The sequence below is a fragment of the Emys orbicularis genome, chromosome 9 (genome assembly GCF_028017835.1).
Source record: "Emys orbicularis isolate rEmyOrb1 chromosome 9, rEmyOrb1.hap1, whole genome shotgun sequence".
In the NCBI taxonomy this organism is placed as follows: Eukaryota; Metazoa; Chordata; order Testudines; family Emydidae; genus Emys; species Emys orbicularis.
The window spans coordinates 49703973-49722639 of NC_088691.1; the positions used below are offsets into that span (position 1 = coordinate 49703973).

Below are 18667 nucleotides of genomic sequence, written 5' to 3' on the forward strand. Positions count from 1 at the left end.
ACAGGTGACCATGCAGTCCCCTCCAGAATCGTAGAGCATAGAATGTTTCTACGCTCCCCATATCCTCTCCGTCCCTGAGGTTATCGCAGTTTAGAAGGCGAAAAAAATGCACTCATGATGACATGTTTTCCGAGCTCGTGCAGTCCTCCCGCAGTGATAGGGCACAGCTTAATGCATGGAGGCATTCAGTAGCAGAAGCCAGGAAAGAATTAAGTGAGCGCGAAGAGCGGAGGCAGGACGCGATGCTGAGGCTAATGGGGGAGCAAACGGACATGATGAAGCGTCTGTTGGAGCTGCAGGAAAGCCAACGAGCACAGACCCCTGCTGTATCTACTATATAACTGCCTACCCTCCTCCCCATGTTCCGTAGCCTCCTCACCCAGATGCCCAAGAATGCGGGGGGGGGGGGGGGAGGAGAGGCTCCAGGCACCCAGCCACTCCACTCCAGAGGATGGCCCAAGCAACAGAAGATTGTCATTCAAACACTTTGATTTTTAGTGTGGCTACAATAAGCAATGTGTCCTTGTCCTTCCCTCCTCCCTCACCCCACCCGGGTTACCTTGTCCGTTATCTTTTTTTTTTTTTTTAATTAATAAAGAAAGAATGCATGGTTTCAAAACAATAGTTACTTTATTTCGAAGCGGGGAGGGTGGTTGGCTTACAGGGAATTAAAATCAATAAAGGGGGTGGGTTTCCATCAAGGAGAAAAACACACACAACTGTCACACCAAAGCCTGGCCAGTCATGAAACTGGTTTTCAAAGCCTCTCTGATGCGCAGTGCGCCTTGCTGTGCTCTTCTAATGATTGCATTGGCTACTTGGATCACAGCAGCCCCCACTGTAGACTTGCCCACAACAGCAGTGGTGACGGTGAGCTGAGCAGGCTCCATGCTTGCCGTGGTATGGCGTCTGCATGGGTAACCCAGGAAAAAAAGCGTGAAACGATTATCTGCCGTTGCTTTCACGGAGGGAGGGGCAACTGATGACATGCACCCAAAACCACCTGCGACAGTGTTTTTGCCCTATCAGGCATTGAGAGCTTAACCCAGAATTCCAATGGGCGGCAGAGACTGCGGGAACTGTGGGATAGCTACCCACAGTGCACCGCTCCGTAAGTTGATGCTAGCCATGGTAGTGAGGATGCACTCCGCCGACTTAATGCTCTTAGTGTCGACATACACAATTGACTGTATAAAATCGATTTCTAAAAGTCGACTTCTATAAAATCGACCTAATTTTGTACTGTAGACATACCCTCAGGTGACTCAGGCTTGAAACCTGGGTTTCATATCAGACTTGAACCTCTCTCTAAGGTCTTGTATCCAGGCTAAATATTGCTGATTTTTTTTTTCTGCATAACATCTCTAAGGCACAGCCTTTTCTATTCATCCTCACAGCTAAAAGTCTCATCCAGGATCTCATCATGTCCTGTTTTGGTTACTGTAACATCCTTTCCTGTAGCCTTGACAAATGTGATCTTGCCCTGCTCGTATCTATTCAGAATGTTGCTTCAAAGAGCATTTTCCTAGCCCAACGCTTTGACCGTGTCACCCATTTCTTTGCATCCCTCCACTTGCTCTCCCTTCTCTAGTGCACTGAAAATAAGCTACTTGTTCTCCCTTTCCAGATTTATCCCTACCATGTCTGTCACTATCAAAATGTCAATTCCCACCTGCAGTCCCACTGGCATCATCAGCCAATGATGCCAGTCTTTGCAATATTGGAATCTTTTGAATAGCAGGGTCTGTCAGGGTCGTGCATGTGCTCTGTAATACCTTGGAGTCCTGTGCAAGGTCATAAAGGATGGAGTGGCCGGGACTCTCCCTCAGTTCACTCTTACCTGTGGCAGCAAGATGAAACCAACTACTTTATTGCAGCTTCAAATTCATTCCTTTTCACTAATTGGGTGAAGAAATTTCATTTTCATTTTTCTTCTTCTCCTTCCTCAAGTCTGGTATCTCTCTTCCCGCACAGTGGGATGAGGCACTTTGTGCCAACCTTCATGCCTTATGGCGGACTCCAAACCATTAGGGTTCAAACCCTGCCAGTCTTGTGACTCCCTCATTCCCCTCACTGATGGACAGAGTCATTGCATCTTCTGCCTGGGGGAGAGCCACATCTTGGACATGTGCTCAGTGTGCTGGTAATTTTCCTTGAGGGCCTGCAAGCGCAGGCTTCCTCCGGGTCCCAGAGCTGCTCAAGCTCCCACTCCGCCCCAGGCCCCGCCCTCACCCGACCCCCTCCCCCAAACTCCCACCCCTGTCTCGCCTCTTCCTGCTCTGCATCAGGCCCTGCCTCCACCCCACCCCTTCTCCCAAGCCCCGCTCCTCCTTCGTCCCGCTTCTTCCCGCCCAGTTCCACCCTCCCCCGAGCATTCCCTGTCCCTGCTCCATCCCCTCCCCCACAGTGCCTCCTGCATGCTGCGAAACAGCTGATCGCGGCAGGTGGGAGGCGCTGGGAGGGAGGGGGAGGAGTTGATCGGTGGGGCTGCAATTGGACGGGAGGTGCTGGAGCGGAGGGGGGGAGCTGGCTGCCGGTGGGTGCTAAGCACCCACTAATATTTTAGTTGACGCCTATGCCTGCAAATCCAGGCATGTTAGGCTCATATGACATCTGCTTGAGCAATCCATACAGGTCACTTCAGACCCAGAGGAAATTACACCAAAATGAAGCCAAAAGAGTCTGTGACAGCCAGCAATCCCTCAAGCAGACGACATACCCTGCGATAGGACGTTAAAGAAGAAATGTGTGAAGAGGATGGTGTTGAAGCCAGTACCAACAATGTCAGTCTCCCTTGGTGATAGAGTCAGCCACCCCATACCCTTCTTACAGAAGACTGACACCCAGAGGCAAAGTGGGATGGAGCAAAAACATAACTCCAAACACCATTCAGGATCATTCTGCAAGGAGGACATAAAACATCACTTTCTTCAAAAACACAGCCTTCAAATCCTCCACCAAGATGGGAGTGCACATGGAAAGGAGACTTGGTACTAGCACAAATGGTCAAGCTGATCAAGAGCCTGAGATATGCATTCATATAAGCACTGATGTCGCTTCCAGACATACTGTGCATCGAAGCGGTGACCGTCACTGGAACCAGTACAGAGGTCTCCTCAGTGCTGTTTCATCAGCACTGAGTAAAGTTGCTTCTCCCCTATCCTCAGAGCGTGACCCCAAGGATGGTACTGGATGGTACAGTTCTGCCTCAAGTGAGGCATGAGGTGTGACAGACCCAGACCAGTGGGGTACAGAAGTCTGGTAGAGGGCAAATATACTGGTCACTGGATGAGTAGTTTTCTGTTCCCTGAGTGACCAGAGCAGGGGCTGTACTAGAGTAATCAGGAACCTGCTAGAACCAGTTAAGGCAGGCAGGCTAATTAGGACACCTGGAGCCAATTAAGAAGCAGCTGCTAGAATCAATTAAGGCAGGCTAATCAGGGCACCTGGGTTTTAAAAGGAGCTCACTTCAGTTTGTGGTGCGAGTGTGAGGAGCTGGGAGCAAGAGGCGCAAGGAGCTGAGAGGGAGAGGGTGTGCTGCTGGAGGACTGAGGAGCACAAGCGTTATCAGACACCAGGAGGGAAGGTCCTGTGGTGAGAATAAGGAAGGTGTTTGGAGGAGGCCATGGGGAAGTAGCCCAGGGAGTTGTAGCTGTCGTGCAGCTGTTACAGGAGGCACTATAGACAGCTGCAGTCCACAGGGCCCTGGGTTGGAACCCGGAGTAGAGGGCGGGCCCGGGTTCCCCCCAAACCTCCCAATTGACCTGGACTGTGGGTTCTTCCAGAGGGGAAGGTCTCTGGGCTGTTCCCCAACCCACATGGTGAATCTCTGAGGCAAGAAAATCCGCCAATAAGCGCAGGACCCACCAAGATAGAGAAGGAACTTTGTCACAGAGGATATTGGCTAGTTAAGTACCATAGGTAGGGATTGCTCTAGACAAGACCAGGAAGTCCTGGTACAGATCAGGAGATCCTGATACATCCACAGAAAAACTTGTTTGTTGACACGGAAGAGGTTATGAGTATAGGCAGCAGAACACGGCCTGGACACTATGCAGGCATCAGTGCCACAGAATATTTGCCTCATCTGAAACACTGCACCTTTTTGTTCAGCTCCATTACAGTACACATTATAATGATCTGTGCATGCCATCCGTCTGTATGGTCATACTGTCTTCTCCTACTCAATGGTATCTAAGTTCCTCAAAGGTCTATTGAAGACCTGCCTACTGTGATTAGATGTTCAGCTTTGCAGGGAGGGGATAAGGGGGTTCCCTAGCTCGTGGTATTGTTATGTTAGATCGTGATTTCTACAGAGGACAGCTCGCTTACTTACCAGATCAGCGGTTGTCGGTCACCAGTATGATTAGATGTTTGGCTGTGAGTGAGTGTGTGTGTGTTCTCCCTGTGTGCTGCCCCAGCTCTGCGCAAACAGCCAGCACAGAAAACCTTGAGCAAACTGTCCAATAACCACAAAATCAGTTACGATACAAAGACACCAGGCCAGGTTTACTGTCAACAAAGCATGGTAATGGCACTTGGCAAACTCTACAAAAATACTGAAACATGTATGCCCGTAACGATAAACGCAGCTCAGAGAATGGCAGGACTTTCCATTCCCCCCTCGGCTGGACCAAAACACACACTCAAAAACACCTCTTCATACCCTCTGTGATGGGGCACGGCCAGATGGCTATAAGAAAGTCGTGGGAGACAGATATATTAGCCCCAGGCTAAACAAATCCCTGTTACCAGGGTAAGCAAATGGCAGTTGCTCCAGGTCAATTAAGACATCTGGGGCCAATTAAGATCCTTCCAGAAAGCAGTGAAGACAGCTAAGTTAATTGGGACACCTGAAGCCAATCAGGGCTGGCTGAAACTAGTTAAAAGCCTCCCAGTTAGTCTGGTGGGCGTGCGTGTCAGGAGCTGTAGGAGGAAGCCGTGCTGCTGGAAAAACTGAGCAGTACAAACCCTATCAGGCACAAGGAAGGAGGCCCTGAGGTAAGGATGAAGTAGATATTGAGGAAGTGGGGGCTGCTGTGGGGAAGTGGCCCAGGGAATTGTACTCGTCCTGTTTCCAAAAAGCCAGCTACCAATAGCTTCTACTATTAGGGCCCAGAGTAGAGGGCGGGCCCGGGCTCCCCCCTTCCCCGATTAATTCACTGAGACTGGGAGACAACAGAGACTGTGCGAGGGAGGGTTGCTTTTCCTCAACTCCCTTGCTGGCTTATGATGAAAATGGCTCAGTAGGCTGTGACCCTTGCCTCGAGAGAGAGAAGGGCTATGTGGGGGGGGTCACAGTGAGCCTCTGAGGCTAGCATAATCTGCCAGGAAGCGCAGTACCCACAGAGACAAGGTCAGAGCTTTGTCACACCTAATATAAACAAGTTACATACTGCACCTCTAACATAGTTACTGCCCCCTGACGTGCCTAGTTATCACCCATCTCCTTATACATGTTGATTCAATCAAAACATCTCTATTACACTGTCATCCTGACCTTATATTTTAAAAGGAGTCAGTGTGTTCCTGTTATCCTTGGGAAATGTTTTTGTACCATCCTTAATATAGGGATGTTCTGGTACCACTCTTCTGAAATGTGTTTGTGTAAGTACTCTGTGCCTAGCACTTTTTAAATGTGTGTGTTTCTGCAATATTTGGCCTGTTCTTGCCAAATTCTGTAAACTTGCAAACAGGCAGAGCCTGACGTTTGCTCACAGCCTAACTTTTGCTAACTTCGCTTTATATTAGCAAATCTTGCCCACTACTTTAGCTCAAGCCTCATACCAGGCCTTTAATACAAGGGCTTATATCTCAGGCTCTCTTCCTACTACACCTACCAGTCAGACTCTTGAGGTGCTGTCGATAGGTCGCCCAGGTTACGCATCCATAAAGGACTGTATGAATAACAATTGTCTTATAGACCTGGATCTTGGTGTTCTGCCTTAGTGTGTCAGAGTAATTTCCTAAAGGAAGCACTTGCGCACTAGATCCTGTGCTGGATCTCACTGTCGATTTTTGTGTTTTGAGAAAGTTGGCTACCAAGGTAGCAGAAGTCAGAGAACTTGCTGCTGCCTGGGACCTCAGTGTTGTCCTGTTGATACTCAAGGTGCTTCCCTGCGAGCCCCTTTCAGAGTGCTTCTTACTTCATCTCACTGAAGATTGTCTTTCTAGTTGCTGTCACTTCAGCCAGGAGAGAGAGTGAGCTCCAAGCACTTATAGGTGACCCTTCCTACACAGCATTTCATAGGCACAAGACAGTGCTGAAACTTCATCCCCAAGGTGTTCTGAGTTCTATTTGAATCAATTACTCCTGGGGGAATTCTGCACCAAAATATTAAAAATTCTGCGCACAATATTTTAAAATTCTGCAAAATTCTGCATGTTTTATTTGTCAAAATAAGGCAATATAACCACTCTGATTTCCATTATTTCGGTAATTTATTTAAACTACAGTACAATAGATGGAGAATAGGAGTGGGGAGCATTGGAGGAAATCCCCAAATCCCCTTGCCTAATCGTAATGTAGCTAGGTTTGGCCCTTTATTTTTGGTTATTAGTCAACGAATATATGCAGCCACATACTCAGTGTTACATCATAGACAACTGAAGAGCAAATGAGGGCTGGGGAATCAAACTCACAATTTACATTGGCTACTGATCATCTCCAGAAAGGTCAGTAGCAAACAGTTCATGGAGCACATTTTGATAGGAAATTTTTTTCAGTCCAAAAATTTAGACCAGTTCTAATCACGAAAGCCCCATAAGCATTTATAAGGCCATACTGTCCTTTACACCCCTCTGGCAATGTGAAGGAGCCTTAAAACTTTTACACCTGTTTTATACTCCTGGGAGAATTCAAAAAGACAATGGGAACAATTCACTTAGCAGGCAGGCTGCTACATTCTGCTCTGCCTGAAGGGACAGAGCCTGTCCCATGCCTACCTCCTCAGAAACACTCTGAAGCCCTGCCCCTCCACACAGAGAGCCGAGAGTCAGTGTCTCTCTCTCTCTCTCTCTCTCACATGACTGCCCCGCCCCCCTCCCCCGGCTTTGATTTACGTCTCTACCGAGCCAAGCTGCCTGTGTTGCCGAGAGGGGCGCATGACGGCTCTTGCAGCTTCCCTTTGCTTTCCTGTCAGAAGTCATTTTTCTGTGGGGAAGCAAAGGAATCTGGGGGGGATATGAATTCTGCACACGCACAGTGATGCAGAATTCCCCCAGGAGTAAAAATTAGTTAACTTGCCTGTGGATGTCTTCATGAAGTTCCACGCTACATCAGGAGAGAAGTTGCATACACTGGATATTTCCAGAGGTGTACATTACTTCATAAACAGAACCAAGCTGTTCAGACTGTCTTCTGGGTTATTTCTGGCTATAGTTGGGCAGTCCATAAGGCCAGTCCATCACATAGAATATCTAAGTGGATGACACAATGTATCTTACTGTATCTTACAATTGGCTGGTGCACCTCTCTCACTGAACATGAAGGCTTACTCCATCAGAGCTCAAGTGACATCCTCCCCGTTTTAGAAATTTGCCAATTTCTGAACTTGGTAAGGCAGCTCTTGTCTTAGCATTCTACACTGTACCTAGCTGACAGGGTAGATGCCAACTTCATGAGAGCAGTACTACAATCTCTGTTTGACAGAGGCAGCTGATACTTCTCATCCGACCATCCCGAAGGTGTACTGCTGGCCAGTCACCTACATTGGGATCCACACTGACACAAACTCAAAGAGTAAAGAACTGTTACTTATCCTACAGTAACTGCTTCTTTGAGATGTCAGTGTGAATTATGCAACCCACCCTCTATCCCAGGGGTGGGCAAACTTTCTGGCCTGAGGGCCACATCTGGGTATGGAAATTATATGGCGGGCCATGAATGCTCACGAAATTGGGGGTTGGGGTAAGGGAAGGGGTGAGGGCTCTGGCTGCGGATGGGGTCTCGGGTGAGGCAAGAAATGAAGAGTTCAGGGTGCGGGAGAAGGCTCCAGGCTGGGGCAGGGGGTTGGGATGTGGGAGGCAGTAAGGGCTTTAACTGGGGGTGTAGACTCTGGGTGGGGCTGGGGATTGAGGGGTTTTGGGTGTCGGCGGGTGCTCCAGGCTGGGACCCAGGGGTTCAGAGGGCGGGAGGCGAATCAAGGCTGGGAGCAGTTCAGTCATGGGACGAGGTCAGGGGTGCAGGCTCCGGGTGGTGCTTACCTCAAGCAGCTCCCAGAAGCAGCGGCATGTCCCCCCTCCGGTTCCTACGTGGAGGCGCCGGCCAGACAGCTCTGGCCACGGCTCCTGGACAATGGAAGCTGCAGAGCCGGCGCTTGGGGCGGGGGCAGTGTGCAGAGCCCCCTGGCTGCCCCTACGTGTAGGAGCCGGAGCGGGGACATGCAGCTGGTTCCAGGAGCAATGCAGAGCCACAGCACGTGTGGAGCAGGGCAAGCCCCCCACCCCACTCCCTGGCAGGAACTCGAGGGTCGGATTAAAAGGTCTGACGGGCTGGATGTGGCCTGTGGGCCGTAGTTTGCCCACCCCTGCTTTATCCCTGCTTTTGGTGACCTCAGCTAACATGCACTTTTAATTGCACAGGAACTGAGGAAGTGTGATGGCCATTCCACCCTTTATGCCTTCGTATAGAACAATGTTTCCCAAACTGTGTTCCACGGAACACTGGTGTTCCGCACGATGTGAATAGGTGTTCCATGAAAGAATCATAATTTAAAAATGAAAGTTATTTGTCTTTCGGTTTTACGTGTGTTGGAAATAAAGATGTTCCTGATGCGCAGTGCGTCGTGTGCAACAAAATACTAGCAAACAGTTCATTGGCTCCTGCTAAACTTCATAGGCATTTGGAAACCAAGCATGCTGAATACAAAGACAAAGATATACGTTTTTTCAAGAGGAAGCGTGAATCACTTGGAAATTGTAAACTTTCGATGATTAAAATTGCTAAAACAGACAACAAAAGTGCAACAGAGGCATCTTATCGAGTAAGTTACCGTATCGTGCTTGCCGGAGAAGCTCACACTATTGGAGAAAAGCTTATCAAGCCTTGCGCAAAAAATATTGTAACGTGCATGTTGAGCGAGCAGTCTGGTAAAAAAATTGATACTGTACAGTTGTCAAATAATACTGTTGCACGCCGTATTAAAGATCTTGCCGATGACATAGAAAAAGAGCTAGTTTGCCAACTGAAAATTTGCCATGAGTATTCATTGCAGCTAGATGAGTCCACTGACATTTCAGGACTTGCTGTGCTACTAGTATTTGTCCGATATAGATTTAATAATATTATTGAAGAGGACCTGCTCTTATGTGAATCTCTGCAAAGCAACACAACTGGAGAAGAAATATTCAACTGCATCAACAATTTTATCAGAAAGCATGAAATTAGTTGGGGAAAATGTATTGATGTATGTACTGATGGTGCTCGGGCAATGATCGGGAAGATAAAGGGAGCTGTTACGCGAATCATAAATGTGGCACCAGAAAGCACTAAGAGCCATTGTGTTCTACACAGACAAGCACTTGCAGTTAAAAAAAAATACCAGCATATCTGAAAATTGTGCTCGATGAAGCAGTACAAATTATCAATTTTGTCAAATCTCGACCACTTCAATCCAGGTTATTTAAAATTTTGTGTGAGGAAATGGGTAGTCAGCACAAACAGTTTCTTTTACATACGGAAGTGAGGTGGCTATCCAGAGGAAATGTGCTTGTGAGGCTTTTTGAGCTTCGTAGTGAACTACTGGTATTCTTCACTTCAGATAATTCAGGATGAAAATTTAATGACTGTCTGTCTGACAAATTCCTCATGGCTAATGAGACTTGCTATCTTGCAGATATTTTTGCAAAATTAAATTAAATTAATCTGTCGCTGCAAGGAAAGAATGTGACCATTTTTACTACAATGGATAAAATTTCGTCGTTAAAAAAGAAACTGGAATTCTGGGCATCTTCTGTAGAACAGAATAACTTAGACTGCTTCCCTACAGTACATGAATTTCTGACTGAAATAAATTCTACAGTCCATGAAGAATTTTCCAGCACCATTTTACAGCACTTACATGACTTGCAGGCCTCTTTATTAGAATATTTTCCTACAACTACTGATGATAATGCTTGGGTTCAAAATCCGTTTGTAATTACAGCCAAACCAGTCAGCTTTACTGCGCACGATTATGAAAGCCTAATTGACTTAATTTCTGACTCTGATTTGAAACAAAAGTTTAAGGATCTTCCGCTGAATAATTTTTGGAGCAGCCTAATAGACGAGTACCCTAATGTGGCTAAACGTGCAGTTCGAGTGCACCTTCCTTTTGCTACATCTTATTTGTGTGAGACGGGATTTTCATATTATACTGCAACAAAAACCAAATATAGGAATAGACTTGATGCTGCACCTGACATGAGGATTCAACTTTCCAGCATTATTCCTAATATTAAGCGAATTTGTGATAGAAAAACGCAGAAACACCAATCCCATTAAATCCAAATTTGTATTTCTGTTTATAAAAATAGATTTTCCTAGTAAAAATCTAATTTGTTTGGTGTTTGTGTATATATAAAAACTTTTTTTTTTAAGTAGAACACTGTTTTTAATTTTGACCCTTGCACTTGATTTTTGTACTACTTTATTCGCGCTTTCCAGTTAGAAATTGTTAGTTCAAGTTATTTTAAATTTGTATTTTTGCCTTGTTTTATAAAATAAAATATATTTGAGCATAAATAACATAATTTTTTATTTGAAAACCAAACGACTACAAAATAATATAAGTTTTCCGTGGCCAAAAAAGTTTGGGAAATGCTGGTATAGAAGCATGAGGAGCCACAGGGCACATGCTCAATCCTGACAGAACTGCTATTCAAAAGACGGTGATCTCTTGCACAGGAGATACACGTGCACCTACAATGGGCTCTACACTGACTACATCAAAGAACCTTAATTATTCTAATATAAATAATTGGTGTTTTCCCCAACTGTAAATTAAGAGTAATGTGTATCTTGCAGGTTTTGTGATTGATCAACAAGGAAACTGATAGTATGCTCATTTTAGAATTTTTTTGAAGTGGAAAGTCAGTTAGTCTGTTTCCATTCCAAGTAAAGCTTCTATACAAAGTCCCAAACCATCTGAACAGTGGTCTGAAGGATGGGCTAAGCAGTTAAATTAAAGACTCCGATGTTACTCCCATAGAATGAATAGCAAGTCAGTCTGTGGGTTTGATGGCTGAGGTTACAAAGGTTTATTATCGATTCTTAAAACAGAGATTGGGGGTAAAAATGCACTTATCTCCGGGTACTCACTGTTGGGCCAAGATGATTTGCCTACCACATAAGGGCAGGGATGGGGGAAGAAAGAACAGACAGACAAGTTATTAAAACACAAGTATTACACCAGCAGACTCACCCATTGCATTCAGTCCCATTTCTCCACAACTACTGGTAAATCGGCTTGCCCAAAGTTTTTTACTCACTGAACAGTCCATAGTTTCTTTAAATAGGCAAGCTCCAGCCAAAGTCTTAAGTCCAATATCCTCTTTCCCTGGTGCTGTATCTTCTCAGGCTGAGTTAGAAGTTTTATAGGACCCCAGACTCCTCCTATTCTCCGCATACTTTGCTAATAAGATATTAGTAGCCATGCACCTCCCCCACTGTGTAGGTAGGTGAAACCCTTTGAACCATGACCGAGATCTAATCCTGAGGTCGAAACAAACTTTCTAAAACCTGCTTTCTGATAAGCCAAGCTTTTCAAAGAGCTTGGCTTTTCCTTTCTTTGGTTCCCCTGTGACGGTTGACTCCATCACACTGTTAAATTGCTTTATGTGGCCAGATTGGTTAGGGATTTGACGTAGCTATGTTATGTACTTCTTTTTTAATTTTATGTGATTGTCACTGAGAAATGAAGAGTTCTGTTTTATGTACTTTTTGAAGAATATTTGTAGAAGCTGCTTATTGTGTAAGTAGTGTTGAGTTGTTTTCTTTAGCTCATCAAAAGATTATACTCTTCACTCTTCCCTTTTAGGTATCTGTTTGCATTACAAATCAAAAGAGACTTGGCAGAGGAACGACTAACCTGCAGTGACAACACAGCAGCTCTGATCATCTCTCACCTTCTGCAGTGTTAGTATGTTGGCTATCCTAGCATAAACTGATGTTGCCACTGTTAAACTGAACTAGATCATGTATTAGTGCACACAAAGCATTATCTGCATGTCAATAATTTAAAAAAACCAAAAAAACCTAAACAAACAAAAAACCCCTAAAACAAGTATTTTCTATTTCACAAGTCTAATATTGATAAATTTAATTGGTTAATCTTTAACCTTTTGCATACTGGATGATCACCATGTATTTAACACAATGAGGATTGGCCAATTTTCATGGGGTTGGGAAGGAGGCCACTTTTTGGAGTGTTGTGCTTAAAAGCAATATAGTTTTGGCTGCTGGAAGGTGGGGCTGAGTCAAGACTCTTATCTGTTGTAACTCTCACCTGGCTCTCCTCCCACTGCCAGTAATCTTGCTCATTTTCTGGCCTGCCCTTCTTATCTGCCTTAATTCCTCCCAATGCCAGTTTCCAAATCAACTTCAGGCTACAAGGCAGCGTACATATGGAGGGCAGGCAGGAAGTGGAGGGAATTAGAGCAGGAGTCTGGCAACACAAGAAAACAGGTCTGATAGTGAGAATATCGTCCTTCTGGGAAAGGACTTGTTGCTAGGAAGAGTTAGAGAGAAGGGAGAATTGGAAAGGCAGGTGGTGGGCTCCTGTTGGGGAGTGAGGGTGGAGGCTGAATGGACTTGGTTTCTGTTTAGGACCCTCAAGATGCTTGCCCTGAGGGCCCTAAGGCCAGATTTTCAAAGGCATTTAGGTGCCAAAATAGCATTGAAAATCTGGCCCTAAGGATTAAAAGAGACAAGCAAAGACATTTATTTACAAATCTTAAATATAAGACAAAGGGGGGATACATTCTTCCTTTCTCCCTGCCCACCCAAACCAAAAATGTTTAAGAAACACCCCTTCAGACACAATAATAAAATATGACTCCACTTATTGGAAGGCCAAACCTATCTTGCATAATGTCCAATGATTTGTGCTATGAAAACTTGCCAAAGATTTTCTAGCACGATCTTGTGTTTTTGAGAGAACTTCAAATCAACATGGAACAGCTGAGTAAGTATCAACATCTGTGGCCACGTTTCAGGAGTGAATCTTAGGATGCTAGAAAAGCAAAGGTGACAAAGGAATATAAATATTTTGGGCTTAATATATTTACAAGATGATCCTGTTTAAAACTTCTTGGTTTTATAGGTCAGCCTAATTTTAAACAAGATACTTTCATGGTATTTTTCATAACTATTTTTAAAAAAATTCTGATGTTTTTATAGCAATCTTTTTTGAAGCTTAAATTGAAATATGTTTATCATGATTCTACAAAACTTCTCTGAGCTTGTCTACACAGAAATTGCATTGGTTTAACTTAAATCAGTTTAAAACTAATTTTAATTAAAAGGTGCAAAGCCCTATGTGGATATTCATCAATTTAAACCTGGTTTAAATCTGTTTAGTTTGCACCTGTAAATTACAGGTGCAAGCTAAACACCAAGTTGCATTTAAACTGCTCTGCAGCTTTGTGTGTAGACCACACTTAAGTCCCAACCATGGCTTCCTAATTCACAGTATTGGAAGGAATTAGTCTGATATGACTTTTTAGAAATAAAGGTAACTCATTGATTGATAGTTTGTTCCTGTCTCTTATGGAAAAAACCCCATGTGAAAACTTGTAGTTGTGGGAATGCCAATAAATGTCATCGTAAAAACAAATAAGTTAAAGTACTATGTAAACGGTATTTTATAGAAAAGTTAGAATTGAGGATTATTAACTTTATTTTCTTTACTAAAGTATTGTTTCTTTAAATTCTGACATGTTCTATTACTTTTTATCATAGCGGAGATTGGGGATTTTGATGAATCTGGGGATCGTGATCACCTAAAAACAAACCAATACTTGCCAAACCAGGAAAGAGTACAAGGAAAGATACTGGAGTTTCACAGGAAGCACTTGTAAGTGCAGATTATTGGTGGGCTTTTTGAAAATGTTATAGTATTACAGCATATTGGTGAAACAGTGCAGGGAAATTAGAAAGATAATTGTTTGATCGAGTTCAAATATCATGGTGATGGGGGCAGTAAAAGAATCTAGATGCAGGAGCACTGAGTTAGGCCTCATCTACAGCTAAAAAACCCCCAGTTTTTAACCCCCCAAAATACTTATTTATGTGTTTAAAAAGTTCTAGCACAGTTTGATCTAATCGTAGTGTAAATAATGCCAAACTGACACGGAACACCTTTCCCCAGGAGACTGAAGTACAGGCCATTTACAATTTTACACATGCTTCTTTATATAGATGGCATAAGTTAAATGCTGTTGGTAGGTGAAAGCAAAACCACAATAATGGCATCAATGTATACGCTAAACCTTGCCAAATACAGTAGACTACAGCAACCTCATTAGTGGTCACTCATACAAGGTGCATTTTTTCTTTTAACTGCTATTCATTTTTGTTAGACAAATTAAGTCTCATTAGATCTAATGTTTTTAACTTTGCGGGAGGTAAGGAGAAATAAAGAGGGTGAAAACGTTCTGTTCACCTGCAATAACTTTACAATACAGTTTTAATACTGTATGCATTATCATGATGGCCTTCTTCGCTAAAGACCTTATGGTCTGAGTAGTAATGTTTTTAAACTAATTCCTTTTCTGTATTAATTTCTTTAAGTATTTTATAGTTTGTGTAAGACTGTCCCAGAATTTCCAGTTGCAGAATATAATTTCTTCTTCGAGTGCTTGTTCACGTCCATTCCACATTAGGTGTACGCGCGCCGCGTGCACGAACGTCGGAAACTTTTTCCCTCAGCGGCTCCCGTCAGGCCCGCAGGGTCTCCCTTCCCGCCAGAGCGGCGCCCCGCCCTAGCGTATATATATCCCTGCCGGCCCGACCCTCCCTCAGTTCCTTCTTACCGCCCGTGGCTACGTTGGAACAACTCTGTCTCTCGCCTGAGAGTGTCCCTTAGCATAGCCATTAGCAATAGTTATCAGTTCATAATATAGTTAAGTGTTTAGTGTTAAGTAGTTAATTAGTTCTTCACAAAGACCAAAAATATCTTGGTGATAGGGGTTTGGTCAACCCCGGCACCGGCCCTGGGCGGCGGGGCATGCCGCACGCCCAAGGCTTCAAGGCTTGTGCCGCATGCCGCAGGCCTATGCCAGTGAGCGACCCGCACGAGTCGTGTCTCCGTTGCCTTGGGGAAGCACACCAGAAGGAGCGCTGTAAAATTTGTAAGGCTTTCAAGCCCAGGACTAAGAAAGAGAGAGACTTTCGTCTTAAACAGCTCCTCATGGAGATGGCGTTACAGCCCTCCGCTTACGCGGCACCGTCGGCTTCGGTGCGGAGTGCCCCGGCATCGGTCCGCGACCCGACACCGGCGGTGCAGACTAAGCCTATGGTGCCGCCACGGCGAGATCACGCCCGGCACCGGTCTTCTTCGCCGGCCAAGTCCAAGAGCCAGCCCAAGGCCCGGGGTCGCTCCCCACACAAAAAGGTGGCACCAGCAAAGACCGCAAGTGCGGCCAAGGCCGTGATGGCCCCGATACAGGTCCCGGTACCAGTGGCTCCGGCGCCGAAAGGCCCGTCGAGCCCCGGGACAAGCGCGTCGAGTGAGGAGGAAGGGCTGGAGGAACTGTTGGAACAGTCCTCCACCCCGGACACATTTGAGGCAGCAAAGGACCTCATTGAATTGTCCTTCGACAACACACTCCGCGCTAAAGACATTCCGCCGCGACTGCCTTCCAAGGGCAAGCCGGCGATGATGCGCCCATCGCGGTCGCCATCTCGGCACCGTTCACGGCGCCGGTCCCGGTCGAGCTCCGCCTCGGTGGACTCCCAGCTTCCCGCCGCGCAACGGGCCACCAAACAGCCAGGCCCCGATGCGAGCGAGGCACCGTCCCAGCAGCCCGGCTCGAGCAGGCACCGGGACGCTTCGATGGCGAGGTTCCCCAGACCATCCTCCCGCAGCCGTTCCCGGTCCCGCGGTCAACGGTACCATTCCAGGTCCAGATCGGCACGGCGCTACTCACGGTCCCGGTCCCGACGGCACCGCTCCCCGACACCGGACCGGCACCGCCCCACGGCACCGCTGTGGCCCTCTAGGTCGCCGTCCCTAGCGTCGGAAGAGGGCTCGGGTTTTTCCAGATATGGCCGCAGAGGGCACGCCGCTACAGAGCACGAGGCCTCTTGGCAACCGCATTGGAGCCATCCTGGACAGTGGCCGTTCTGGACTCCGTGGGCCTATCATCAGCAAGGCCCTCCGTCCAGAACCTCGAGATTGGGCCCCTCAGGAGACCGGTCCCGCTCCCCACGGTGCCGTCCTGCCTCCCGTGCGGAGGCCACGGTCTCCAGACCACCTGACACAGAGAGGGCAGACTCGGCACCGAGCCCGGCACCGTCCCTGACTCAGGGCAGGGGACGCACCCCGGAGGGCCACCCCGCTGAGGAGGAGTTACAGGAGGACGAGGACGCTCAAAAGGCCATGACCTCCTCCTCCTCACCGGATGAAGCCGTGGCGGGCACAACAGTGTCCGGCCCTCCCCCTATTGACCACCGGGCGAACCAGGACCTGCTCCGAAGGGTAGCCCTCAACTTGGGGCTACAAGCGGAGGAGACGGTTGAGCAGGAGGACCCGATGGTGGACATTCTGAGCCCGGAAGGTCCCTCCAGGATCGCGCTCCCGCTCATAAAAACGGTCCAGTCAAACTATAAGACCGTATGGCAAACGCCAGCCTCCTCTGCGCCAACTGCAAAGGGCGTAGAAAGAAAGTACTTTGCCCCGTCCAAAGGGTTTGACTTTCTCTTCTCCCATCCGGCCCCATGTTCGCTGGTCGTCTCGGCGGTTAACGAACGGGAAAGGCATGGCCAGCAGGCCCCAGCCCCCAAGGCCAAGGAAGCAAGACGGCTAGACCTATTTGGCAGGAAAGTCTACTCGTCCGGAGGCCTCCAGTTGCGGATCGCAAACCAGCAAGCGATCCTGAATAGGCACAACTTTAACTCATGGGCATCAGTGTCCAAGTTCAAGGACGCCTTGCCTCAGGGCTCACAACCTGAGTTTGCGGCCATAGTGGACGGGGGGAAGGCGGTGGCCAAAACCTCTTTACAGGCCTCACTTGACTCTGCCGACGCAGCCGCTAGAACAATCGCGTCAGGCGTTGTAACTAGAAGCTCTGCATGGCTGCAGTCTTCGGGCCTTCCTCCGGAGGTACAAAACACCCTCCAGGACCTGCCGTTCGAGGGTTCGGGCTTGTTTTCAGAGCAAACAGACGCCAGACTACATAGCCTCAAGGACTCTCGGGCTACCCTCAAGTCCTTGGGGATGCACACCCCGGTGACACAGAGGAAGCCTTTTAAGCCCCAACCTCCGCAGAGGCAGTACCATCCTCGCCCTCGACAAGAGCCGTACCGCAGAAGGGGCAGGGATAACAGGCGTAGACGCAACAATATGCCTGACCAAGGCCAAACCCAAGGCCAAAACAAACCGCAGCCGGGAAACAAACCAGGGTTTTGAAGCTGCGATCGAGGACAGTGTACCCATCTCCGTTCCGGATCCACCCCTGTGTTTCGGGGACCGCCTGTCTCATTTCTACCGTGCTTGGTCCAGTATAACATCAGACCGTTGGGTCCTCCGCACGGTGGAGACAGGTTATACCCTCCAAATACTTGCTCAAACCACGTTTCCGTATGGTCTCCCTTGGTACCATCATTCCTTCCCTGGATCCGGGGGATTGGTACGCTGCCCTCGATATGAAAGACGCCTATTTTCACATCGCCGTCCGGCCCGCCCACCGGCGATTCCTGCGCTTCACTGTCAAGCAGCGCCATTTCCAATTTACGGTCCTGCCCTTCGGCCTGGCAACAGCCCCGCGCGTTTTTACAAAATGCATGTCAGTGGTAGCGGCTTTCCTTCGAAAAAGAAGGATGCGCGTCTTCCCGTACCTGGACGATTGGCTCCTAGCGGGCAGGTCGGAGGCGGAGGTTCGCACCCATGTGGCACTGGCGCTGCAATTATTCCGAGAACTCGGCCTGTTGGTCAATGTGCCCAAGTCTTCACTAGTCCCCACACAGAGGCTGGACTTCATAGGGGCAGTCCTGGACTCGGTGGCTGCACGGGCGAGTCTTCCTGTATCGCGATTCCTGGCTATCCAGGAGGCCATAACCTCCATTCAGCGATTCCCCACGACCACGGCCAGATGTTGCTTACAACTCTTGGGGCACATGGCAGCATGCACACACGTAGTCGGGCTCGCCCGTCTCAGACTCCGGCCTCTGCAGCTGTGGTTGGCCCAGGTGTATCGCCCCAACAGAGACCCATTGGACATGGTCGTCACGATCCCAGCTCGAGTATCGGGCGCCCTCTGTTGGTGGCTCGATCAGCAGCAGGTTTGCGCGGGGGTCCCGTTCGCCGCCCCACAACCAGCTCTGACGTTAGTGACAGACGCGTCGGACCTGGGTTGGGGGGCGCACCTAGGGGACCAGCGCACTCAGGGCTTGTGGTCCAGGGAGGAACGGTTGCTCCACATCAACCTGAAGGAGCTAAGGGCGGTTCGCCTCGCCTGCCAGACCTTT

General features: G+C 47.7%; 1 protein-coding gene across 1 annotated transcript in view; it reads left to right on the forward strand.

Annotated features, from left to right (window-relative positions):
* The window catches only part of FARP2 (FERM, ARH/RhoGEF and pleckstrin domain protein 2), a 229590-nt gene that overhangs the window by 88631 nt on the left and 122292 nt on the right, over positions 1-18667 (forward strand). Inside the window, exons 7-8 of the mRNA XM_065411292.1 lie at positions 12018-12115; positions 13940-14054. Coding sequence (XP_065267364.1) covers positions 12018-12115; positions 13940-14054 — 213 coding nt within the window. The remainder of the gene's footprint in view (positions 1-12017; positions 12116-13939; positions 14055-18667) is intronic.